We start from the raw sequence: 27,127 nt of genomic DNA on the forward strand, positions 1-27,127 counted from the left end.
GTAGGGCTTTTTCTCTGTGTCCTAGAAGTTCTGATATGCTGTGCTCCCATTTCTATTGTTTAAAGGAATCTTGAATTCCCCCCACTTCTTCAGTGACCTGTTCAGTTAGTAGTGTGTGGTCTAATCTCCCTGTATAATTTCTGAAATTTCTCTGGCTGTTGATTTCTAATTTAATTCTATTGTGATCAGATAAGATGCAATCAATTATTTCAGTTTTTGAATTTATTGGACTTGTTTTGTAGTCTGAAATACGGTCTATTTTGGAAAAAGTTCCATATGCTAATTAAAAGTACGTATATTCTGAAGCTGTTAGATGAAACATTCTGTTAGTCCTGTAACATGTCTGTCAAGTCCTCTGATCTACAGTTCAATGTAACTGATGCTTCTTTGCTAATTTTTTGTCTATTGGTGGGAGTGAAGTATTGAGGTCTCCCACTATTATCAGATTTGGGCCTGCTCTTTTCCCTTATCAGAGTCGACGTCTGGCAGTCACGGCACATATATTTAGGATCCTTAGATTTTCTTGATGAACTTTTCCCGGTTGATGTTCCTGAGCTTTTTGTCTCTTCCCATTTTTGTCTTGGAGGCTGTTTTGTCAGAGACAAGCCTGGCTGTCCCTGCTCACTTGGGATTTCATTTGCATGGAGTGTTGTCTCCTTTCACTTTCAGTCTGTGTCCGTCTGCAGTGAGGCGAGTCTCTCTGCAGCGCCTATTGATGTGCCTTGTTTTATGATCCATTCAGCCTGAGTCTTTGAACTGGAGAATGAGACCATTTGCATTCGGTTATTATCGAAAGGTCTGCGTTGTTCCTGAACTTTTCTTGTTTCTTCTGGTTGTTTTGAACATTCTTGATGAGTTTGGTGGCGTCTGCGTTGTTCCTGTTTGATGATTCCCTGGTTTTCACTTGCAGGCCTACTCTTCAGTGAGGTCTACCGTCTCATGAGCTGTGACGATCATCCTTCCTCTCCTGGGCGTCTTCCTAGTGCTGGTCTGGTGGCCATGGATTCCTTAGTTCATGCTTCTCTTGGACGTCTACTTCTCCTTCAGTTCTGAGTAGGACAATCTTGGTTGGTGGTCATTTTCTTTCAGGACTGAAATAGATCATTCCATGCTCTCCTGGCCTTCGGGGTCTCTAATGAAAAATCTTCTGTTGGTCTCATGGGTCTGCCTTTGAATGTGACTTGGTGCTCTCCTACAGATTTTAATATTCTTTCTCTGTCCTATCAGTTAACATGGCAATTTAATATCTTGTGGACAGGTTCTTTTCTGCCGTGTCCATTTGGAGTTCTGAATGCCTCCTGTACTTCAATGTCCATGTCTTTCCCAAGATTTGGGTGATTTTCCTCTATTATGTCATGGACTAGGTTTTCTGTGCCTTCAGTCTGTATGCCATTTATGAAATATTGTGTCTTTTATGGTGTTCCCAGTGAGTCTGTGTCACTCATTGTTTCTTTTTTTCCCCTTTATTTTTGTATGAATGTAATATTTCATCACAATTGTCTTTAAGCTCTGATATTCTTTCTTTTGCTTGACCTGGTCGGTTGGGAAGCTTTCAACTGAGTTTTTCATCTGTCTTATTAAGCTTTTGATTTACAAGATTTATTTGGTTCTTTTTCAAAATTTCTATCTTTTTTACTGAATTTCTCATTCATATCCTGCATCGTCTTCCTTAATTCATTCAAGTGTTTACCTGTATTCTCTTGGAATTCAATAATCTTTTAAAAAACTATTCTTTTTCCAGCACTTCATTCACTTCTATGTCTATGGAATCTGTTATTGTAGAAAAATGAACTTTAGGAGTCATATTGCCTTGTTTTTTCATATTTCTTGAGTTTCTGTGCTATTTATGCATCTTTGGGATGGATCTCTCTCCATTTTTATGCAAAGGCCTTCCCTTGACACTGTGTCTTGGGGTGTCGTTTGTCGTGTAGGGTTGAATTGATTCCAATTACAGTGTAATCTCCCTATGGCTCCTGTGGCTGTGACGGGTGGGTTTCGACACAATGTGAACCGCATTAGAGTACCACAAGAGTGGGGTCCCTCTGGTAATTCGGGCAGGTGTGACATAGAAGAGTGTTTGGGATGCGCCCTCTGTGGTTTCTCCTCCTGTCAGGTGCTAGGGTTTGCATGGACACTGTTGATACTGACTGTGTTACTTAAAGGAGATTCCAATGCTGGTTTTTCCACTTGTGATTAAAGAACCTGCAGTTTGGGGCCTCTGTAGACGCAGGAATAGTTCTGGTGTTTCATGTGGAAAGCTGGGGCTGGGACCACAGCTCCCCCTCAGTGGCACTCACGTCTCATCTTGACAGTGATGTGCCATCTGGCAGGGGGTGGGAGGGACTAATGTCAAGGACCCTCAACATTATCTGATGTCCACAACGGTTGTGTTTTTCTCTCTGCTGTTAATGTGAGGGTGACTATCTAGGAGCAGGATGTCAGATACTCCTAGCTGTGTCCACCTGGGGACAGGTCACTGGTTGGGGGCTTTTGTCCCCCCATTGTTTAAATTGAGGTATCTGCCAAAGTTGGAGCAGGACTAGGTGGTGGCTGCGGTAGGTGCAGTTCCTTTGCCTGACGTCTGCCAAGCCCCAGGCGTGGCCCTCAGTGCTGCTGTTCTGGTTCTGCCTCGGGGAGAAGTAGACGAGTGGTGGGCGCCATCTTGAGTCTTTGAGATGTTTCTAAACTAAATTCTCACTTTCAAGGTCAACTGACACTTAGGAAGGTGAGTAATTGTAGGAGTTACATCGGGGAAATTCATGGTGTTATTTCAGGCTTGATCAGAATTAAAAATTTAAATGAAAAGTATGAGAAGCTGTCATACCTAATTTTGCACAATTATAAACATGCACTTTAAAGAGCTCTCTCTTCCTATCTTGCCAAAATTATAGGAATCACGTATAGGGCAAACGCCTCTATGACAGTCGCACAGATTGTGGTTATGACGTTGAGTTGAGGATGTGCATCTGGCAGTGACAGTGACAGCTAGCTCTACCTACAGGATTCGAGAATGGAATGGACAAAACTAGGTTCATTCTGAAACAGAGGACGTGGAATCACCATTTTATGTGGCACAAGGACACAGGAACTTCACTCTCAAAAGTATTTTAAAACTGCACGATGAAAGTACTTTCACATCATCTTGACCAAGTCTCCAATTCGTTTCATCTCCTAGTTTTCCTTCTGTCTGCTCTTTCTGGGCCTGCGCCCAATATGAAGTTCTGTCCATTATGTCCCTCACATGACCAGGACCGCCTCTCCTAGACCCTGTCCTCAATGGATGGACTGGCTATGCTGCTGGCCAGGCCACCTAGTTCCAGAACAAAGCTCTGCATGGCCCACTGAGCCAGCCAGCTTTTGGAGCTGCCTTGTGGACCCAGGAGCATGGAGCAGGATCTAGGCTAGACACCCAGTGTGTACCAGCTGGGGAAGAGGGGGACACGCTGCCAGCCTCCGTCTTCCCCACCTTCCGCCAGCTCGTGCAGTCCTGAGCCCCCTTTCTCGGAAGCCACCTTTCCCTCCCACACACTGCTGCTCCTCTTCCTCTCCCTATAGTCTGCCTGTTACGCAGAAAAGACCAGCCTTCTGCCCCAGGTGCTGCTGCTGCTGTCCTGTGGAGCCCAGGGACTCTGATAACCAACCCCAGGGACCTGCCCAGCCTTGCCCTTCCATGCTCTGATTTAGTCAGCACGTACTGACTGACTATGCACCAGACTCAGTGCTAACCAAGATCAGTCTGATCCTTGCCTCGTGGTCCTCACAGACCAGTAGAGTTGATCACCATGAGCAATAAAGCAGATTTTTCACAGCACAAATCAGTGAGCAGGCTGCTGGTGTGGCCAGCAGCTGGGTCACCTCGTCCCTGAAACACCTCCCTCCCCCAACTCCCTGTTGGTCACATCCCAGTGGGGTCATGTTCTGGATAAGGGCTTCTAACAGGCATGAGGTGGCACCTTATTGTTGTTTGAATTTCCGTTTCCTGGATGACATGTGAGGTAGAGCATCTTTTCATGTGCTTATTTGTCATCTATCGTGTCTTTCCAGTGAGGTGTGTGTGAAGGTCCTGTTTTAGTCAGCTATTTCGCCACTGTGAGTAAAGGACCCAACCATCACCATCACAGAGGAGGAGAGGTTTGAGGGCTCACGGTTTCAGAGGTCTTAGTCCACAGAAGGCCAGCTCCGTTCCTGGGGGCTGGAGGTGAGGCTGAGCATCATGGTGGGAGACTGTGGCAGAGGGAAGCAGCTCATGGTGATCCAGAAGCAGAGAAGGAGGTCTCCACTCTCCAGATACAACTGTATACCCCAAAGCCACGCCTCAGTTCCCACCTCCTCCAGCCACACCCACCACTTCAGTTATCACCCAGTTAATCCTATCAGGGGATTAACTCCCTGATTGGGGCAAGGCTCTTACAAGCTCTTACCACCCAATCACGTCTCCTCTGACCTTTCATGCACTGACTCACACTTGAGCTTTTGAGGGACACCTCACATCCAAACCGTAACAGGGCTTAGCCCTTTTGCAAGTTGAATTGTTTTGGATAATAGTCCTGTCTTAGGTAAGGTCTGTTCCAAATTCTTCCTCCCAGGGTGTGGTTTGGTTTTTGTTTCTTGGCAGTGTCTTTCACTGAGCAGAGTCTTTAATTCTAGAGAAGTCTGACTCATCAATTCTTCATGTATTACATTTTTCTGAAAGTTACTGCCAAACCCCTATCACTCAGGTTTTCTCTGATATTTTTCATCTGTTATTTCTTAGGTGTTTTAATTTGGGGCTTTACAGTTAGGCCCGTGACCCCATCTGAGCCGTCTCTTGTTGGGGGGTGGAAGGCCTGGGCTGTCCTGTTGTTCCGGACTGCTTGCTGGGAAGCGCTTTTCTCCGTCGTTGTGCCTTTGCCCCTTTGCCAAGGACCAGTGGATGGTTTTTATGAGGGTCTGCTCCCGGGCCTCCATCCTGTTCCAGGACCACTTTGTCCTTCTGCGACACCACACTGTCCTGACGCCTGCAGCTCTGCAGCACACTCCAGGTTGGACAGGTCACTGCTCCATCTCTGGTCTTCCGCTTCAGCGTGGCATGGGCTATCCTGGGTCTGTTGCCTCTCCATATGAACCCTAAGTCAGTTCTTTATCCATGTCTTCCTGGGGTTTTAATTGGACTGTATTGAACCTCTGGATCAAGTTGGGAGGAACTGACTTGATGAAATCGAGACTTCCCATCCATAGGAGCATCTCTCCATTTATTTAGTTCTCTGATTTCTTTCATACAGATCTTGTACGTATTTTGGTCAATTTTTAGCTAAATATCTCATTCTGGGGGGTCCTAATGTAAAGAGTATTGTATTTTAATCTCCAATTCCAGTTGCTCATTGCTGCTATTTGGGAAAGTGACTGACTTTTGTATATTAACCTTGTATTGGGCAACATTGGTTCATTGCTCATGAGTTACAGGAGGTCTCTTTTTGTCAATTCTTTTGTATCTGCCACATAGACAGTCATGTCATCTGTGAACAGTGTCAGCTCTTCCTTCTCAATCTGTGTACCTTTAATTTATTTTATCTCACTGTCTTAGCTAGGACTTGCAATACAGTGTTAAAAAGCAGTGGTGACAGGGGACATCCTCATCTCAGTCCTGATCTTGGTGGCAAAGCTTCCAGTTTCCCGTCATTAAGTGTGGTGCTGTCTGCTGCTGTTCCATAGGTGTCTTCCATCACCAAGAGCTTTTTCTTTATCTATGGCAGGACCATGTGATTTCTCTCCTTTTTCTCCATTGTGGGAGGGATTACATGAGTGGACTTTCAGGTGTTGAACCATCCTTGCACTCCAGGTTAAACCACTAGCTCACACTCTGTAACTTTATAATTGTTGGACTCAGTTTGCTGATATTTTCTTTTTTTTTTTCCAAAACTATTCCCAGAGCGATTATTTTAAGGGTTTATTACGTGAAAATGGGGGAGGCACAGTAAAGACCTTAGATGCCAAGCTGAGGTTTTTTTTGTTTTTTTTTTTAAATTAAGTGGTAAGAAGAGAAAGGATATTATTGAGCAAGATTGTTGAGCACTTATTGTTGAGTGTCACTATTTAACGAACATTCCCTCCTTAAGCTTTTTTTTTTAATTTTTATTGTTGGTTGTTCAAAACATTACATAGTTCTTGACATATCATATTTCACACTTTGATTCAAGTGGGTTATGAACTCCCATTTTTACCCCGTATACAGATTGCAGAATCACATCGGTTACATATCCACTGATTTACATATTGCCATTGCTGATATTTTCTTGAGGATTCTTACTTCTATGTGAAGTGACATTAGTGTGTGGTTTTCTTTCCTTGTAGGCCTTGTCTGGTGTGGTATTAGTGTGGTGCTGGTCTAGGAGTGACCAGGGGATCTTCTTTCTGATCCTGTCCCCCTGATTTTGTGGAGGTTTGTGCTCATGATCATCTGGTGCAGCGAGTGGTGACTCTCTGAACCTCCATATGTCTCTGCAGTTGGGGGCCATGGTTTGACCCATGACCTCACTTCTCTTATAAACCTAAAAAGAGTTGTTGATTTTTCAATTTGCTCAGATTTTTACAAGTCATTGGGACAGATAGGTGACTTCCAAGATTTTTATGTTTCAGACCTGCTGTGTGTTTTTAAAGGGATTTGAAATTCTCTTGATTTAATTTTTTTAAAGTTTGTCTTTTGATTTGTGACTCTACTGTGGAATATATAAAATGCTTGTAATTCAAATAAATTTAAAGTGGTCACCATTGGCCCACTGTCCAGGCATAGGAAAGGAATCCTGTCATTATCTTGGGCCAGAAGTCAGCACACTTTTTCTGTGAGGGGCCAGACAGTGAATACATTTGGCCCTGTGGACCCCACAGCTCTATCACACAGACTTGACCCTTTATCATAGCCCTTGGTGCCTTCAGACTTGATATTTTCCACTCTAGTGGATGTGTAATAGTATTTGATTGTAGTTTTCATTAGCATTTTATTGGTCATTAATGAGGTTGAGCATCTTTTCATTTGTGTATTCATTAATCAGGTTTTCTTTTTTGTAAAGTGCTTGTTTGAGAGTTTTTATAGTCTTCACGCTAAGCTATATTCTTTCTTATTGGGCGATATCTTATCTTCCCCCACTGCCTTACCTCATGCCCACTGGTGACCTGGACACTCATGTGTGTGTGTGTGTGTGTGTGTGTGTGTGTGTGGTGTAGGAGGTGGAACCCAGGGCCTTGCATGTGCTGGATGAACACTGCTACTGGGCCACGCCCTGGCCCTGGTCAATCCTCTTCCCTAAGTGAGCTCTGATGCAAATGTCCTCTCCTAGTCTGTGCCCTGTTTTTATGCTTTTTATCTGGTGTCCTTTGACAAATGTATTTTTAATGTGGTCCCATTTATTAACCTTTCTCTGTGGGTCTTGTGTAAGAAGTCCTGTCTCCCACCCCTGCAGGCATGACGATGTGCTCTCACGTCTCCCCTGGGTACTCACCTGATTGGCTTCTCACTGAGCTCCTGAGATCTGGACTGGACACTCAGATGTGCTATGAGGCCTGGACCCATTTCATGTCTTGGGAATGACCTTCCCCGTGTCCCTCATTTCCTTGTAGCCTGTCTTCCCCACTATCTTACCCCATGCCCACTGGGTGCCTTGCTCTGTTCTGTTGGTCAGTTCGTCCATCCCAGCCCCACACCACATCTTCATGGTTGCTGTAACTTATTGGTGCATCTTAGTTAACTGGTGGGCATTCCTTTGACTCATCCTTCAATCAGTTTGACATAGTCTATTAAAAAAAAAATCTCTTGGGATGTTTGGAGAAAATGGCCTCTTTCCTATTTTGGAGTCTTCTAATTCAGGAACATAGTGTATTTCCACTTATTTTGACCCTCTTTAATACCTTTCAGGAAAGCTTCAGCCTCTTCTACATGGAGGTCTTACATACCATTCACAGATTTAGTCCCCGGGCTGCATGGCTGAGGTCATGACCTTGGTCTCCTTTCCCAGGACCTGGTTGACCTTTATTTCCAATAGTCTATGGACCCAAGAGGTTGATCTGAACAAGATTCCAGGTCTTGCGACGGAGACCATTCACTCACCCAGAAACAGCCCTCTTGTGCCCGTCAGCCTTGTTCCTGGTTTCTCCCACCTTCTCCAGGGGATCAGTGAGGCTCTGAAACTTAGATTAAAAGGTGTTCAGGTGGATGGGAAGAAAGCCACCTCAGATTGTCCCACATATCGATCACTGAGAGTCCTCTAAGTCATCATGCACATTTTACGTTCCTAAACACCATCTTCTAATGTTTGCAGAATTTTATAGAAACTGACAACGAGGGCAACGGCATTCTTCGACGCAGGGACATAAAGAATGCACTCTACGGCTTTGATATTCCCCTCACACCCAGAGAATTTGAGAAGCTTTGGCAAAGGTAAGCGGTACCTGAAGGCTGGCGGTTTCGTCTGACATCTGGGCTCACTTGCTACAACAAGCTCCTTACGAATTCCTCATTTCTCCAGAGGAAGGGGAGGGGGGTCTCTGGTCCTGTGTCCATCTCCTTGATCCTCATTTACCATGGAAAGAGCTGTGGCCAGGCCAGTCTTCAGGATTGGGAAGAGCCGGAGTACCCCAACCAGCACTGCTGGACTCACAGGTCCGCGGGCCCAGGGTCCCGGGAGTTCAAGCCCATACTGTCACCATTTAGTGAAGTAAGTCCTGTCCGAAGACTTCCTCCCACACCACGCCCTGAGCTACAGGCAGTGGTAAGGGAACAAGTGGCTCCCTGTAGCCCAGAGATGGAAACCAAGTTGCAAAGCTGTTTTATGGATAAGTAATTTGTTAGAAGAAAATAACCAAACTTTTGAAAACTTGGAGTGGTTTCCCAAAGGTCCCCTAAACTGGGAATAGTATCTAATGTAGTGCTATTTGTCAGAATGTATTTTAGATGTAGCTGTCTGGGGACCAGGCTCCTGTTTCGGTACTCCCTGTGTAGACGGCTAAGTTCCCAGCGCCCCAACAATGTGGCTATTTCTCAGTTTCGGATCCATCTTTGAATCACTTCCTCCTTCAGTATTTGTTAGTTGCCACTGGTGTTCCTCCGGGATGTACCGGTGTCACACATCCGCTCGGGATGCAGGTGCACAAAGCGGTTCCTGTCATGGTTTAGCGCTCACCTGCTCACAGTGGAGGCTGAGTGTGGCTGAGTTTGGAACTAGGCAGCGGCTTGTGTCTAGCCTGGAAAAGCAGCTTGAAGTTATCACAAATCCTTAGTTTTAAAAGATCCCACCCTGGCAGAGAGCAGGTCAGGTGGTGGACGCTAAAAGCCCCGGAGGGTTGAGCAGCATGATGACAGAGACGACCTTGAGACAGAGTTCAAGGTCAAGATGGAGATGGAGGACATTCTGAGTGGAGACTGCCCAACCTGGGCAGTGGCCCAGGACCCGGGCCTAAGGGGAAGGAAGGCCAGTCCCCTCACCGTCATGGTTTCTGGGTGTCATTGACTGAGCACTGGCAGCAACACTCAGTGTGGCTGTGACAGCTCAGAGCTGTGGTCTAGGGCAAGGGTCAGGAACCCATCCAGGGCTGCGCTGGTTCAGGCATGGGCCTTGGACAGTGCCACCACCGTCAGGGGCCCGTGAGCGCCCCAAGCTCCCATGGTGCCAGTCTTGGGAGCAAGAGGCGCAGGAGTCCATGTGTCCCATCTGGAAAGTGACAGCACACACATGTGCCTCTCCAGAGGGGACGGAGCCTTGGCCATTCCTTGGAGATGGACACTGTGTCGTTAGGCTGAGGTTTCTTAGACGCTACAAACATCATCATGAAATATAAATTTTTCACCTTGTTTTGAAAACTGGCTGTGGTTAGAATAATGTCCACCATTGTCGGCCTGGCCTCGCATCAAGATGCTGAGTGGTTAAGGGTGACTGTTCTACAGCCAGTGTGGGGTGTGACCTCTACCCCACTTCCAGCTGTGTGGCCCTTCTCAAGTTACTTGACTTCTCTGGTCCTCACTCTCCTCCCTACCACCTGGGGATGCCACCAGGCTGGGCTGGGTAACCCCCATCTCTTTGCTGGGTGGCTGGGTGGGTGAGACCCAAGATGGATGAAGAGCAGAAGTTTCCTCTCAACAGTGTCACCTGGTTTTAAGAGGTTCACTTGGAGACCCCGTGCCATGTCCCCAGGGATGGATGACAGCCCTGGGGATGAGGGTGCTGCGCCAGGTCTCCAAGCCGAGTACTTCAGGATCTTTACTTTTCAGGTAGCAAATCAGTTAGCTGAGCAGTGAGAGGTTCACAGCAGCAGGGCACAGGGTGGGGCGCGAGAAAGGGACCTGGGAGCCTTGAAGCTGGTTGTGGTACCCTTCCCTCCTCCTGCCCTTCCCTCAGGGACCCCCCTCACTGCAGGGCCAAGGCTCTGTCAGCCGCAGGTCTGCCTCTCAGTCCCGCCCAGGGGCTTGTTTTCCACTCAGTAAGGCAGTTCCCAGGAAGTGTTTGCAAATTAAAGCACCTATCATTTAATTATTTAATTTTATTTCATTAGATGAACTATTCCTAAGCAGTATATCATGCTGTGTCTACATTTCAAAACTCAAGTTTGTATTGATTTCGAATTTTGTTAACCACTGCCCCCTTCCATTTTTTTGTGCTAAAATACACACAATATAAAAATTATTATTATTATTATTATTATTATTATTATTATTATTATTATTCCTCTGCCACTGGGACTTGAATCCAGACACACTTTACCACTGAACCACATCCCTAACCCTGTTTATTTTCATTATTGTTTTGAGAGATGGTCTCACTAAGTTTCTCAGGTCCTCCTGCCTCAGCCTCACAAGTCACTGGGATTACGGGCATGGCCACCACACCTGGTCCATGCATCTTGAGCATTTGAAAGCATACAGCTCTGTGGCATTCAGTGAGTCATGACTGTGTGTAGCTGTCCCCGCCATCTATCACCATCACTCTTTGTCTTGTAAAACTGAAATTCGTAAGTGGCTTTAAGCTGGGTAGTTGAGTGACATTGGCCAGGGCAGGCTGTTGACTGCCATCTCTGCGGCTCCCCAGATGGTGTTGTGGCCTGGTGTGGGGTCAGGGTGGGTGATGGTGCTCCCCCTCAGGATCATCAGGAGCCAGTGCCACCCCCGGGCCTGGAGCCCGTGTTCCTGGCCTGCAGAGAGGGGAGGGAGTGAGAGCAGAACGCGGCCAACATGGAGAGGCTGGGGCTGGAGAGGTGGCCATCACTCTGCCCCAAGCTGTTGGCCGGACCCACTGACAGGGCTGCACCTGTCTGAGGGAAGGCTGGGACTGGCGGTCTGCACGTGTTTCCAAGGGAAGAGGCGACAGAGACAGGGGAACTCAGAGAGGCATCTGCCACATGAGGAGGAGCGTCCAGGCAGAGGGAGGTCCAGGAGCACAGTCCTCAGTGTCCAGGGGGAAAATGCAAAGTGACGTTCCTACAGCGAATGAGGGTGCAGGCGGGACGGGCTGCAAGTCTGAGGGGAATGTGGTGTCATCAGGGACCAGGGGCTGCTGAGTGGCCACCGGAGCAGCAGAGGAGGGGCGCCCATGGGCCAAGAGCCCAGAGGGCAGCAGCGTGTCTCCTGCCTCCACCCTGCTTCACCCCACGGCCCGGCCCAGCCAGGTCCACCGATGCTGCCAAGGCAAATGGGAACCTCAACCTGGGGCCTAACGGGAGCCACGGCCGTTGCCCTAGTGGGTCGGCACTGGGAACCCACAGCTCTGCCTCCCCCACCAGGCCGACCTCCTGGAGCTACTGGGGGTGGCACAGAGGACGTGGGGAGGGACAAGCCAGGCCAGGGACCACCTGGCGAACACCCTCCTGGAGAGCAAGGGAGGGCCACAGTGCGACTGCTGACCAACTGGGCAGCCACAAGGACAGCAAGGGACCATCTGAGAGGAGTGGCCTGCACAGGAGCTAAAGGCATCATGACGCCAAGACAGAGGGGACCTGGTCCTGAAGGCCAGGCACTTAACAGGAAAACAGGCTGGACAGGCCACTTTCTAGAAGATCACCTGGCTGCAGGGAGGGGTGACTGGCAGGAGCCAAGTCTCAGGGCCAGAGGTGAGTGAGGAGTGGTCACGGTCCAAGCAGGAGGATGCTGTGGCTGTGTGGGCTTGTGCCAGGGGGCTGGAAGGAAGGAGCTGGCCAGAGATGCAGGAGGCGAGGATCGGCCTTCAGGAGCCCAGAAAAGAGGCTGTGCGGGGACAGTGGGTGCTCCCAGGCTGCGGCCTGTGCAGATGGCGGCCGAGCCGAGCGGCCCAAGCTCAAGGCTCTGCTGAGAGCCGGCCCCTGCACCTTGTCCCCGAGAGGCGCAAGGCCTTGGGCTCTGGCCCTCCATGAGTGGCTGGTTCTGGACTGCCCGGCATCGGGAGCATAAAGATTGGTAGCAAAATGAAAACACAGACTGGACCCTGGTTTGCAGTGAGACTGCCTACTCATTTCTGAAGACAAGAAAATCCAGAAAAGCACAAAGAAAGAGGGAACCAGCAGCAACTGCAGGCTCCGCTCCGCTCCTGGGGATGAGGAGGGGGCTCCGTGCTTTTTCCCTTTTTCTGCATGTTGTCGTGGCCTCAGTTCCAGGGACCTCGTCCTCCATTCCTCCTGGCTCCTTCCTCACCCTGCAGAGTGTTTGTGGTAGTGACCAAGCCGCGGACGGGGCCTGCTGGCCGTGGGTGGTCCTGGCAGCTGGAGCTGCCTCCTCAGCCGCCCTCATAGCTGGGAGCCAGGCTGGGCCCGAAAGGAACAAGCCAGGGCCGTCTCCCTGGGGTGCCTGGTGGCAGGAAGGAAGGGTGCCACAAAAATGCACCACAGAGAGGCCCCACAGCAGGCAGCGACCCAGGACGTCAGCGCAGGTTGCCAGGTGTGCGACCAGCCAGCCACGCGGCCCGCGGAGGTGTGGTCAGGTCCTTCCACGTTCGCACGTGAGGGACCAGTGACCCACAGTGAGCACACGGTGGGACAGCATCCAGGTGTAAAAAGAAGAGCCGTGGACAGCAGCTTTGTGAGGAGAGGACTCGGGCTTTCAGTTAACAGGAAGTGAGGCCATTCCTGATGCTCAGCCAAGGCCGTGTCCAGAGTGACACTCAGTGGGTGAGTCGCTGGCAGACACTGGAAGGGTGAACCTAGAGGTGTTGGAAGAAGTTGAGTGAATGGGTTCCTTAGCTTAGCAAAGGGAGATCGATGTGCCCTGACCAGAGGGGTTGAGCAGTAGGCGCCTGCCTGAAGGAGGCTGTCCTTGCAGACGTGCTGCCAGGGGGCTGGCTCCTGGCTCGGCAGAGAACATCCCAGAGGTCCGAGCTGTCCAGGGCTCTAGCAGTCTCTGAAGGAGCGGGGTTCCCATCTCCGGCATGGCTCTGTCTGAAGCTAGACCACCACTTGTTGGGAGAATAGAGGAAGGATTTTGGCCCTGGATGGAGACTGGAGCAGACCGTGTCTACCCTTCCGTGATGGACCAAGGTTGCTGAATGTGCCCACAGGGCCAGCATGGGCGTTGGTCACTTCCCATGCTGAAGAAACCCTATTTGAGCTATGAGACCATCTCTAAGACGGGGGGGGGGGGGGGGGCCTGGGAGAATTCCTCATGTCCCAGCTGCACGAGGTACCACGTCCACCTCTGCAGCATGACTGGGTCACCAGCAGGCCATATCCCACGCCTCTGACTGCCCCTTACCTCTGTGGCAGTGGTGGTCAAAGCTCCTTCTGAACTTTATGAAACAAACCATCTGCAACTGAGCGTGAAGGACTGAGGCTTTCTCAGCAAAGCAAGACAACCCATGTGAACATCCAAATGGTGTGGACGAGGGAACTGCCGTGTGTACGATAAGTGGGCAGAGTAATCTGATTATACCATAAATTAATGGCCGCTGCTGTGTGCAAACGCAGGTTTTATGGGGCCTCTGTTATGTGTACGTTTTCCCTGGCACATCTGTTGCTGAACCATTTTAAAATTCAACCTTTATAGGCAAGTTGTTTTTTTTTAATGTTACACAAAGGATTATATAATGAAGGGTGAGGTTATGTAAGCTGAATTAACTCTCTTATTATTCACATTCATAACAATATTTTAGTTGCGATTGTGCAATCTGGTCTTCTGTTTCCTCGTGATGAGAAGAGAATGTTTATGATCTTTATTAATGAAGTAATTAAGAAGTGCCTTTTCATTCAGTTCAAGTGTCATGATTTAGAGCGGGGAGCTGCACTCTCAGGAGTGCACCACGGCCAGAGTGGGTCACCGCAGGAGAGGGGCCTCCCCCTGGTTCCGCGGCGGGAGGGTAGCGCAGCTTACGCAGAGCTGAGCCACTGGGCCCCCTGAGTGGTGAAGAGTAGGACAGGGGCCCCAGGAAACTGCAGTCCACAGGGAATCAGACCTGCACTTGGGAGGAAGAGGGAGGCGGATGCGGTAGAGCCCTGGGCTCTTGGTGTCTCCGACCCTGGCTGGTGCCCGTGTGCGTTGACCCACCCCTCCTCGCCAGCTGGAGGAGCTCAGGGGGTCCAGGATCATGGTGTCTAGACTAAACTAGAGGGAGAGAGGAGTTTCTGGAAGAGGCACACTGCTAGATGGGGGCTGTCGAGGGGCGGCCGTGGACCACCTGCCGAGGGGAGTGGGGTCTCGACAGAGTTGCCCTGTTACCTCACTCTGGTGGCCCAAGGCCAGTGATGGTCCTGACGCAATTAGGAGAGATGCCCTTCCAGCAGCTGACCTGCACCAGCAAGCAGGACGGCCCTGGCTGGAGCCACTGCCCTCGATGGCCCTGCCTGGGTCATTGCCACCATCTGCCTCAGAAACAGGCTCTGCCAGCTCCTTTGCCAGTGGTTCCTGGGCTTCGTTTTAGACGCAAAACCCCAAGTAAAGGCAGAGTGGTTCTCTTGTGGGGTGCAGGGAGGGGTTTGGATAAGCACAGGCCTGGGAGAGGTCTCGAGGGACCAGGAGTGGCCACGGTGATCCCTGAAGGACTGTACCCAGGGCCCGTCAGCCTGGCCAGCGGCTCCAAGCCGGCCAGCACCTGCTAGTCTCAAAGTTTCCAGCTGCACTGCTCCAACTGGGGCAGGGGATGGCCAGAGGGCGTAGGCCACAGGAGGACGGAGCCTCAGGGCAGGCCGGCTGGCTTTCCCAAAGATGGCGGCCTCCCAACTCCTGTCTCCTCTGCACATCTGCACAGAGCGGGAGCAGGCCCCAAGCTTCTTACCTCCTCCTCTGCCCGCCACGCCACCCCGTGAGGACGATGCGTTCTCTCCATTGTTAGGGATCAGTGTGTCCAAGTGGCCGTGGGGCTCTGCCGCTGTCCCACAGGAGTCTCCCCCCAGGGAGGCCGAGGCAGGCACATGCCCAAGCAGAGTCCTGAGGAAGAGCTGGCTCACGGGATCCAGGGGCTGTGCCGTCTTGTTCCTCGTAGCTCTGAGCTTATCAGGGGGAAAATCACATCTGCAAGCACCATTTTATGGATTAGATGAGGATCTTTCTGTAGAAATAAATGCTTTCTTTTTCTTTAAGGAAAATTGACAATTTGCCTTAAAATGTTTAATTGAAGTAATTCTATTCTGTGTGAATAACATTGGGAGGTAAAAACCTCTCCATCAGGCCTCTTTAATGAATTATAATTCAGAAAAGTCTCAATAATAGAAAACGACATGAAAGGCATACAGCACCCATCTTATCTTGCTTTCCCCGCAGTCTCTCTTGTGGGTGCATGTGACTGGCATCTCCTCAGGAGAAGATAGGGACTTTTCCATCCTTGAATCAAGTGGCATTTATTTGTTCAAGTTTTAAGACGGAATATACTTTTTGAAGGATTTTCTGCTAATTTTCTCACATAGTTTCTTTTACTGCAGGTACCCTGTGAACATTTTGAATGTATGGAGGGGGTCGGCATTAAATTCTGTGACCACTGCTGTGCCCCCACAGTATGACAGGACACGGCTTTCTCTTGGGGTGGGTGACAACTGGCAATAATTCTGCTAAGGATAGAGCAGTGACTTTTACATTCTGATGTGACCTGGGGACCCTGGCGAGTGCTGCTTCAGAGCAGGTCGGGGGCTAGAGCTGAGACTGTGCTTCTGCTGCCCACAGGGCCACTGCGGGTGGTGAGGCGGCAGAAGGGACTCCTCCCAGGACTCCTGTCCAGCCCTGCGCACCAGCGCACCTCCATGGTGGCTGTTGAGAGCTTTTCTTTTTCTTTTAAAGCTATGACACCGAAGGAAGAGGCCACATCACTTACCAGGAGTTTCTACAGAAGCTGGGTCTTCGCTATTCGCCCACCGTCCACCGGCCGTATGCAGAAGATTACTTCAACTTCCTGGGCCACTTCACGAAGCCCCAGCAGGTCCAGGAAGAGATCCAGGAGCTGCAGCAGAGCACCGAGAGGGCGGTGCCTGCCAGGTGGGTTTGCAAGTGCTGGGGCCGCGGCTGGATGCTGTCTGTCCTGCCTCTACCCTGGCTGCAGAAGTTGCTTCAAAATGGGGCCTTCTGGCTTGTGCTGGCCAAGTTATCATGGACTTGTCATGTGCTCACTGCCCAGATCCTAGAAATTGGTGCTAAATCAGAGTTAGAAAGCAGTTAAGAAGCGTGAAGCCCATGCCGCCCTCCCCAGGCACAATCCCGTGCCATTCTTTTATGATTTATGGGCCACCCTGGGAAACCACCCTTTTCAGCCACGTGCTGCATAGAGCCCCGCCCCTTCCTTGGCCCCGCTAGGATGCAAGCCCTTGGGATGCCCATCACTGTCCTATAGCACCTGACAGGTAAGTGAATGGATGTGTAAATGAATGACGAGACAGCCTTGAGCCCACCCTTTCTACTGTGAGGGCTTGATCCAAAGAAACAGCTGAGAACGGCTCAGCAGTCGCAAGGGGTGGCTGGCAGGGTGTCTGTAGCTACAGCAACAACCCAGGAACACCTCCAGGCCCAGATCAGTGAAGGGTGGCCCCGGAGAGCCTGGAGCGGCGTATGGCTGTCCAAGCCCCCGTGGATAAACACAGCGGCTGCCTCGGAGGGCCAGCTGGCGGTGAGGTCTGGGATGGCCCGGGGACCACGACTGGAGTGCCGTCAAGGGCACGCGCACATGCCCAAGGACCAGGCTGGGCAGAGCCAATGGCAGTACATTGGGTTTGGATGTGGGATTGTACAGGACTGTTTTCCACTTAAAACTAGCTGCTCACGTCCAGTTCTTAACATTGACCATGTAGGACAAACTGGCTGTGTGTGGTGACCCTAAACACTGAGGGGCCTCAGCCCGCCCTCGTTTTCGCCCTCCGCACCCTCTGCCCGTGGCTCTGCCGTAGCTGCACCTGGCTCTGCTCACACGTCTGTCCCGTCTGTCATCTCAAATGGCAGAGCTCAGCCCTCCGTCCCCAGTACCTGGCTTAGCACCTGAGTGAAGGGACGAGTTGCTGTTGAAGAATCCCCAGAGGAAGTGAGGTGCCGGGACCCAGGGGGAGTCTGTGCCTGGTAGCCTTGAGCAGAGCACGTGGGACATCCCTGCGTTGGGCCTGGGGTACCGAGTCACAGAGCCCAGAGGCAGCGTTGGGCTTGTGGAACTCAGCGTGATGCCTGCGCCAGGTTGCAGTGAACCAGACCTGCCTCCAGACCAGGGAAAAGTGGAGTCTCTCCTCACCGACAGGGCTGGCCTCGTCACCCCGCGTCCTCTCTTCTGTCACTCCTGTGTGTAAGAGGCTCGGAGAGGAGGCTTCTCTGCTCTCAGGGCCGTGCTCTCTCCCCTGTTCTGCTGAGCATGGCTGCAGGACCTCGTAGTTGACTACGCTCACGGGCCACCCCATGAGCAGGCCACTGACCCCAAACACAACCAGCTTCTGCTCTCTCAAAAACATGGGCTGCTCCAACTCACGAAGGAGCTTGCCCTCGGGCCTGTTGTTGGGACTGTGGTGGAACTTTCCGGTGAGCCTGGGAGTCGGGGTCCTCAGGATCTTTTTACCTCCTCATTCCTTCTGAAACTCAGGTGGGGCTGGTACAGGGGAGTCGTGTTGGATGAAAGGGACTGAAGCTGTACATTTGTCCCTTGGATCTAAAGAACATGTCTTGTCTGCAGTGTACTGAACACCTTGTAAAGAGGAAATATCCTATCTAGCCTTCTGTTCTTTTTCCGGGACCTGCTCTTCATTCAGCCTGAATCGGAGCAGCAGTAGTGAACTGGCCACGCGACACAGCTGCTCCAGAGCACATGCGGAGGGTAGGGGTGAACCCAGCAGAGCTGGCTGGGGCTGGGGAGGTGGCGGGAGAGAGGAGCTGGTGGCCACACAGCTGGCCATGGCAGTGCCCTCTCCAGGCGCCCGGTCCAGACCAGGAACGGGCCACAGACCCTGCACAGCTCTGCTGCTCCATGTGGGCCAACACCGCTTCTGTCTGGCAGTGTTCGTGATCTGGGTTCCAAACCCTCATTTACTCTGTGCACATATTTACTCTGAAAGGGAAATAATTACTGCCGAGAAGCCAGTCCAAGAAGTGCTGAATGCTTCAATTTTCTAAAAATATGTATCTCAAAAAAAAAATGTTTTGCTTTTTTATCTACCTTCATTTGCTTTCATCTTGGAGGATTAAGTGGGATATGATGTTGCGGTGGCCAGCAGCCATCGGAAGTGTGGGACTCAGTTCGGTGGACTCCTGTAGGGAGTCCAAAAGATCCGTGCTGTTGCTGGACATTGGGGACGGTCACTGCAGCCCCTTTGTATCAAGCACTCCCGTGTCCTGCAGGCTGAATCCACATTAGAGGCCCTCAAGGGAAGGCCACAGAGCATTGGATGGCTTCAGCTTGAGCACCACTGCCCTGCCTCAGGCCCCTGAATAGTCCCTGTGAATTTTACCTCTCCCAGGTGACTTTTCTGTCCCCTGGCACTTTTGTTTCAGGCAGATTCAAGGCACTATCCTCTCCCACCAGCGCTTATCTGAGTCATGGACAACCACCAGCCAGACAGGGCTTCACCCTGAGTGTGACCCTTCCTCAGCTGGTGAGCAGGGGCCTCTCAGACCCCCGGCTGAGCTGGCTACAGAACTTAGGGTCAGCCCACCGCAAGTCAGGGGCCAGGCTGTTCATTCTTAGAGACCGCCACCTTTTAGTCACTAACGATAATGAAGTCAGGGAAGGATTTTCCTGAACTGACGAACTGACTCCTAGACTCTCGAATGTGTTCTGCAAGAAAATCAGCCCTGGCTGGGAGCTGAACAGGGAGCCAAGTCCTTGGCTGCCAGGGGAAGGCCCAGTCTTGTCCCTACCCTGCCCTCGCCCTCATCTGTCAAGTGGGCTTGATAAGCCCTGCAGGGCTGTTGAGAAGACGCACGGTCCCGCTGCACCCAACGGTGCCTGTGCTTCTTAACAGTAAAAAGACCAAATCAAAAAACAAGGTATCCGGGGACACTGCCTTGTCCCCCAACCACTGGAACCCTGGCCTGTCCGCCCCTGCCCTCTCCCACTCCTGCCACAGGGCCTTGGCCAGCTCTTCCCTGGACCCCTGGGAAAGCCCTTCCCACAGCCAACCCCGCCTCCTGGTCTTTGCTCAGTGTCCTGTCCCAGTGAGGCCTCCTGCACTCCCGCCGAGAGTCCCCGCCCACTGGACGTGGGCATCACGGTCCCCTACTGGCTCCTTCTCTTGCCTACCAACCTCGCCACAGTGCCCTTGGGGCTTCTGTCATCGTAGTCCCTCGCCCCGCTAGAATGTAAATGCCCCAGGGATTCCTGTTGACTCTCCCCCAGGGCAGGGCATGGCATGCAGAAGGTGCTCCGGGAGCGTTTCCTGAGAGCGAAGGTGTATCTCACGTCTGTAATATCCCTGTAATTTTAAATCCTTGGTTCCATTTTCAAAGTACCAATTTCAGTAAAAAGACAGGTTGTAATTTCTCCAGTGTAGGTTTGCTAATGATGATAAAATGATAATGGGACACATATAATTTTTTCTGGGATACCTTTTAACATAAATATTACACTGAGCCTGCGAAACACCTTCCAGATCAGCTCTTAGAGAAGCCATCAAGCCATTGCCTTAGAGTGATCACAAAACCTGAGCTTTAAAGAAAGTGTCTCCCTGGCTTTGGAGGGGTCTGAAGCATGCTCTCTTTCAGGGATAAACTAAAGGACCATTATCAAGACATCAGCAAAGCCCTCGCCACACTGGATAAATCCAAGACCGGCTCCGTCTCCCTCTGCAAGCTGCGGAAAGTGCTGCGAGACTGTGGGTGTCCCCTCAAGGAGGTGGAGCTGAGCAGCCTGCTGAACAGGTTCCTGTCCCCTCGTCATTGTTGCGCCACGGGGGACACATGTGCTCCTTCCCCAGCAGCGTGACCTCTGCTCTGATTTTGGTTTTCATTTTCTCCACACTGCTCGTTCGCTTCGGGGAGAGTCTTGCAGTTCTGTGAGGCTTGTTCCTAAAAGCTGTGGCCCCTTTGCCCTGCCAGGGTCCTCCTCTCCTCACCAGAGTTCCCAACTCCAGGGCTTGTGACTGGTGGCTCCTGGACTGACCGTCCCCACTTCTAAGGGACGGGCCCGTGCCACTTCCTGACTCTGTGCTTGTGGGTGGTGTCTTTGGCCTCCTCCTGGAAGCCGTGGTTGAAGCCTTTTCCCGCATCACCCTCCACCAACCACCCAGCCCCTCGGCCCCTCCACCCCACGGGAATGCAGAGCTCCCCAGGGCTCCCGTGTTGTGTGGTGGCACCCAGGTTGGGAGACATTGAAGTGTCCATACTGCTGCAGCCCGCTGACCACTTCTGTCTACACTGCTCTTTCCCTGACGTGGTGATCCTGTTTTCCTACTCACTTCATTTCCTGTGTACTCGCTGTGCCTAATTAGGTCCCCAGCTGGCCCGGGGTGTGGACTCTCTCTGCGTGTTCGCGCCTGCGCACTGCCAGCTCATCGTCATCGTCTTGAACCGTCCCTTTCATGGTCTCGTTCCTGGGACTTTCTTGATGTGTTTGGTTAACGAGCTCCGCTCCTTTGTTCTTCCCGAGCTGCTCCTGATTAGTGCCCGCCGCCGAGCCCCTGCGCTCTCCCTGTGGTTTTAAGTCTCTCTCTTTTGTTTCCACCTCTCCTCTTGGTTCCACTTCTGGGAGACGCCTGCTTTAGCTCCCAGCCCTTCTGTGTGGAGCCGTCTCTCTCCCAGTCCCCACGGCTGATCCCCGGTTGGCTTTCCCAAAGTCCCTGTCTTCCCGCACCCTGCTGCTGTTTCTTGTGCTCTGAAACCAGCATAGACTTTAAAAAGTCTCCTTCACCCAAAAGCATCTCCTCAGTGTGACTTTAAAACAGTCCTTCATATTAGACTCTTTCCCCAAAATAGGCTCATTTAAGAGTGGGCTACTAAAAATCAGATTAGAAGCTCTGCACAGCCAGCGGAAGGGGCTGACTTTGGCCTGGACTCTAGGGGACCCTGGCGGGCCGTGTCTGTGGAGGACACCCAATGTCAGCACCTTTAAAGCCTTTCTTTGGGGCTGGTTGGATTTACCAGAAAACAGAGTTGCCAGATAAAATACAGGATGCCCAGCTAAATCTGAACTTCAAGTGAACAATCAATTGGTATGTAAGTGTGTCCCACGCAGTCCTAGGAAACACTCACACTGAGACACTTTGTCATTTGTTTGCGATTCTATTCCTGGACACACCCTTTAGTTTTTGTTGCTTGCTAAATCTGGCGAGAGGACCTTGGGTCCCTTGCTGCCAGCACTCAGTGCTGCCTGGGGAGGCACACGGAGGTTTAGTGACAGGTGCTGTGGGCTGAATAATGGCCCCAGAGAAACCCGCTGCCGAGGCCAGCAGTGCTTCCAAAGGGCACCTCCCGGATGCGGAATTCTCGGTTGGTTGGTGGTTTTTTCTTTCTAAACTTCATCTCATCCACTTCCTTTGTTCCCACCTGATCTCTGAGGGAAACCCAGAGTCGTCGCATCTCTGTCCCTCTGTAGGCGACTGTTGTGCTTTTACTTCTGTTTTTGTTGTGTTCTCTGCCCTCTGGCGCCTTTCAAGGGCTTTCTCTCTGACCCTGGGTCTCTGCAGCTGGGATGTGGAGTGCTGGGTCAGGTGCTGCTTAGTGTCATCCTGCTGAGAAGCATCCTCGGAGCTTCCGGATGACACCTGTGGCTTGGTGTCTGTCATGGATATTGGAAGAGTCTTGGCCACTGTTACTTCCAATGTGCTTCTGCCCCTTTCTTCCTTCCTGGGTTTCGATGAAGCAGAGCTTTTGAAGTCTCCCCACAGTTCAAGACCTTCTCTCTTGGTGTGGGGTTCCTGGGTTTCCTTCCCATTCTTCTTTCCATTTCATTTCAGTTGGGAGGCTTCTGTGGACACGAATTCCCTCCTCAGCCTTGCCTGGGGACTCCTCCTGATGTGGGGTGGCTGCGGGGCTCTCTCCTCTGTACCCACTGTGGCGATGCCAGAGCTGGGTTGCAGTTCTGTGCCTTCTGACTGGAGCGCCATTGTTTGTGGGCCAGGCCCCCGGCTGCAGCCTGCAGACATGTCTTGTAGCTCTACTCCCTCTTTAGGTGGCACAGGAAGCTGGAAGGTGCCTGAGGGGCTGATTCCCTGTCCTGGGTTGGGAGAAGGTCTGATCAAGTCTCTTCCCTGTTGCAGAGAAGGGTCTGAGCACACTTCCCAACGGTCACTCTTTCCCTCCTTGCCAGAACACGTGGGCTCTCCCTCGGGTCTTCTCTGTGGTGGTTCCTGGCGGCCTCTGGGCCACACTCAGCAGCTCCCAGCTCTTCAGGAGAACCCTCACAGTTCCCACCAGCTTACAGCAACAAGAGCTTTGCTCCCACAGAGCAGGTCTCTGCTGCGATCCTCGGGATATGACTTCTCTACAGATTTCAGGGTGACTTTTTGCCCTGTGACCTCTGTTTTTCCCTGGACCCAAGAAAAGCCATCAGTGCTCAGCTTGTTCAGCTTCTTCTAGTTGATGGAATGAGAGGGAGACTCTGAGTTCTAATTCGTCCCCATCCCTCCAATCCACATCTTTTTATTTCTTGCTTGCTTTCCTTTCTTTTGCTGGAGTACTTCCTGAAGTAGTTTTCAAAGAAAGGTTGGACAGGAAGTGAATTTTCTGAGTTCTTATGGTCTAAAACTTTTTAAATGCTTGCTCACACAGGTTCTTAGCTTGTTGGAACCTAGAATCCTAGGGAGAAAATCACTTTCCCTTTAAATTTTGAAGCTGTCATCCAAGGATGTGTGTGTGTGTGTGTGTGTGTGTAGAAAGGGAGGGCATTTCATCCTCAAATACTCTCATGTTCTCTTCTTCCTCAAGCAGCATCATCTCTTCCCACTGAATCTATTTCCAGCTGAATAAGAATTCATATGAATTCAATGCATGAGCCATGAGGAAATCGCAGTAGATAAATAATTGACTAAATGGTTATAAGAGAGACTTGTTAAAACGTAGTTAGGCTTGATACTTTTATAAACAACCACAAAAGAACTGGGGGATTTCTGTAGTCCACCTTTCAATGGGTGATCAACTTCTTCACGCACTGAAACCTTAATAAGGATCCACTACTTGGTTGCTTGTTCTTTCTCAAAGACCCTTGATGATAAACATCTTGGCTATTGGCAATTACATGGAGATTATTCTTTTCTAGATCCGAAATAGACTTTTCTAAATACTACAGAGGAGATTAGCATATGCATTTGGTTTTATTACTACATTTTAATACCATGCTGGCAATTCATCCTGCTGATGAAATGGCGTTGATTGTCCTCTGCCGTGGTGTCTCCGTCACACGGGCGACCCGATGCGGGCTGCGGGAGGCTGCCATGCAGCTGTGAGCTGGCAGAGCCCGGCTCTTGGCTCGTCTTCTCTGGAAGCCAATCTCTGAGTCGCTGGAAACTTCTCTCTCTAACTTACCAGTGTCCTGAGCTGTCCTGCTCTGACACCTGCACCCCGTGCCACTGAAGGACAGTTTGGGCCCTCGGGTACCAATGGCGCCCCAAGAACTTAGGTTACAGAAATGTGAATTCTGAACACAACGAAACTTTATTTCGAATTATTTTACATCTTTAATAAATATGCTGTATACATTTAGGGAACCTTTGGGTTCTACCCACCATCTGTTCCTTCATAATTTAAAGGTAATTTCCTCAGTGTTGGAGTTGAGGGCACAAGGGAACCTCCATTTCCACCCAGACGTCCTTGTGGAGGCCAACACAGATACAATTTTTATTTGAAAAAATATTAAGCCAGCTAGGCTTTGCAAAGATACCTTTGGAGAGCTTTTGGCTTGACAATTTCATTTCTTGGAAAATAATTTAATGTCTGTTTCATGCGATTCCTCTTGTGCTTTCCACTCTCTGACAGATTTCCATTCTCCTCAAATCCCATGGCAATGTCCAAGTCACAGCCCCCTCGGTTACGGCCTTGGCGACCGGGCACCCCACGTCACTGCACCTGCTGTCTCACTCCCCGGGTCTCAGACCCTGCTGTCAGTCTTGACCCCACGCCCCACACCGTCATGGGATTGCGCCGCAATGCCACGTCCCTGTTCAGGCACCTCCCTCGGGCCCAGCTCCTGTGACCAGTCCTCTCCTTCCTGTCATCCACACTCCAAAGCAGTGAGCCCACTGTCCAGTCTCAGGTCTTCAGAGTGCAGTGGCCTGTGTCCCTACCACCTGGAGTGCCCCTAGCTGTAGTATTTATGTGCCTGTCTAATAACAGAGCTGACTGGCACGTGTCCCCACGGGCAGGGAACAGCATCTTGACATGGCTCATGTCCCCCACAGCACTGTTCAGCAACTGTTTGTTGAATGAGCGAGTGATAGACTTTGAAAAATTAATATATTCTTTTCTTTGGGGGGGGGTCAAGTTGGGGCATCAGCCGGCAGGATAATTCCGCCAATTACCTTGACTTCTTGAGAGCGCTGGAGAAGAGCCAGCTGGGCAGACGGCAGTCCAGAGACCAAGAAGGAAGCCTGCCCATCAACTTCTCCACGCTGAACCCAGAGGAGATCGTCAAGAACATCCAGGAGGCCGTGGAGTCTGCGCAACCAGCTCTGCTCCAGGTAGGCCAGCTGCGAGTCGGCGTGGAAACTGGGCTCCACCACGGCCCCAGTCACCACCTGCGGGGCCCCGCCGCCTCGATCCTGCTCCTGCTCCGGGCGTCCTGTTCATCAGGATGGGATGGCGCATTTGAGCCAGGGCTCAACCCCTTCTCACTCCGTAAAATCCTGCCCGACTCAGCCCCTGGAGGGCCAGTCCCCCGTGCTCAGCAAGTGCTGGGGTGGGTGGGGTCAGGAGAGCACAGAAGGTAGAGCAGGCCCACGGGACCTGCCAGCTCTCAGTGTGGCCAGGCACTGGGCCCACGAAGATGAGGGACACAAGGTGGCTGTGCCACCCCGACCTCATGGTGAAGGCGGCCAGCAGGGAGAGGGGGAGGGTCGGCTGAGGGTCAGCCGAGGGATTGGCTTTATGTTGGTGTGGCGCGGACTGTGACCCGTGCTGGTGTCCTCAGGCTCCGGGCGAGGCGGGTGGTCCACAGGTGAGTTTTCTCCTGCAGCAGCCGCCAGGAGAGAAAGCACCATGTGCATGAAATGAGGCAGCACCTGCAGAGGGTCCCGCAGGAAGCCGGCCCCCCAGATGCCCACAGGCCAACTGGAACTAGCCATCAGGTCAAACTTCAGGGCCCCGGTGACCTCGCCCCCGCATGAAAGGCCCCCAGGCATTGCAGAGCCCTGACCTCCACACCACGGGAGGTCAGCGTGGCCCAGGAAGGAGCCTCCGTAGCTCTGCAGACAGCCTCGCTCCTTCCCAGGGAGCTGTCGCAGGCCGGGAACCCTGGTGAGATTCTGAGTCTTTTCTCTTGGGTCACAGCCTTGGGCGCTAGGGCTGGCGATTGGACAGGAGGGAAGTTGAAGCTCAGGATGAAAACTTGCCAAGGTCACGTAGGGAATGTGAGTTAGGAACCGGCTGTTGGGTAGAGAGAGAAAGGGAATCGTCCTGGCCCTTCTTTTCCAAGTCCAAGAGGTGTGAAGAATTGAAGTGCTGAAGATCTGTAACCGATTTATTAGGAGGATCAGCTCCAGTGCGCTGGGTCTTGAAGGAGCCCAGGCCGAGAGCCGCTGGTACTGTGAGCTGTCCATGGACACCAGTGTGGCGCGAGGCCCAGCCAATGCTCGCTCTCCACGCTGGAGATCTGAACTTTGTGTGTGAGTGAATCAGATCCCTCTTTTCTCAGTGTGGGTGGGGAAAGTGGGCTCTGGAGTCCAGGGAGAGGGGCTGATGGGCTTCTCACACTGAGGTCCATGGATGGGGAGAGGAGCAGGAGGCCAGCATGGCCCAGCTGGCTTGGGAAAAGCCGGTGGTCTCGGCCTGCGTCCTGGAGAGAAGCAGGGTCAGCACCTCAGGGTCTCGCATGGGCAAGTAGCTGTGTCTTTGATGACTGTCTAGAGAAAAATTAGTGTGAGCAGGTCGTGGGCCAGAAGAGAGCCCAGGACCACACCTGCTGCCAGAGGCCCCCCTGCCCAGTGGTCACCTGGAAAGCTTGTGGACAGCAATCCAGGCAGCACGGCCCTGTCCCTGGCGAGCACGTGGACTGACGATGGCCCTACATTGCGAGCCAGGTCTGGACGTCCTCCAGGAGGCTGTGAGTCTCCTGCTGCCTGAGGTCAGCACACTGTTCCGGTTTTCAAAAGTATCGTGCAGGTCAGATAAACCCCAGTTCAGATGGCTGGTCCCTTCTAATCTAAAGTGCCACCGCTTGACTCAGTCAGGTGCTTCTCGCACTGAGGTCCGTGGAACCTGTGGGAGGAGCCGGGTGCTTGTTTGTGGGAAATGCGTCTTCTGCAGTGAGGGGCTGGGCAAGGGCCAGATGCCCCAGCCGAGAACACAGAGGTGGGTTGGAGGGGGAGAGGGCCAGGGCGGGCGATGCCATCAGAGAGGAGGCAGGTGTGTGTGTGTGAGTGTGAGTGTGCGCGTCTTGTTTGTGGAGTGACTTAACAGTGCCTTCTAGCCACCACGACCTTCTGACACTTCCTCCCTGCGGCTTGGAGGCAGGGCTTACCGCAGGCCCAGGGGGGCTGGGATGGTGGGGCCCATGCTGTCCTCTGAGGTCCTTGCAGCACCAAGCACTTGGTTTGCAGTGTCTATTTCTATGGTCATTATCCTCAGCATGTACTGGGAGCCACCACGGGCAGCAGTGAGGCCACCCCG

At 51.7% G+C, this 27,127-nt stretch overlaps 1 protein-coding gene across 1 annotated transcript in view; it reads left to right on the forward strand.

The window, feature by feature from the left end:
- Efcab6 (EF-hand calcium binding domain 6) overlaps positions 1–27,127 on the forward strand; it is a 191,314-nt gene that overhangs the window by 125,074 nt on the left and 39,113 nt on the right. Inside the window, 4 exon segments of the mRNA XM_071609135.1 lie at positions 8,292–8,410; positions 16,190–16,384; positions 20,075–20,230; positions 24,786–24,981. Of these exon segments, the coding sequence (XP_071465236.1) occupies positions 8,292–8,410; positions 16,190–16,384; positions 20,075–20,230; positions 24,786–24,981 (666 nt within the window).

Source organism: Marmota flaviventris, chromosome 3 (assembly GCF_047511675.1).
Source record: "Marmota flaviventris isolate mMarFla1 chromosome 3, mMarFla1.hap1, whole genome shotgun sequence".
Taxonomy (NCBI): Eukaryota; Metazoa; Chordata; class Mammalia; order Rodentia; family Sciuridae; genus Marmota; species Marmota flaviventris.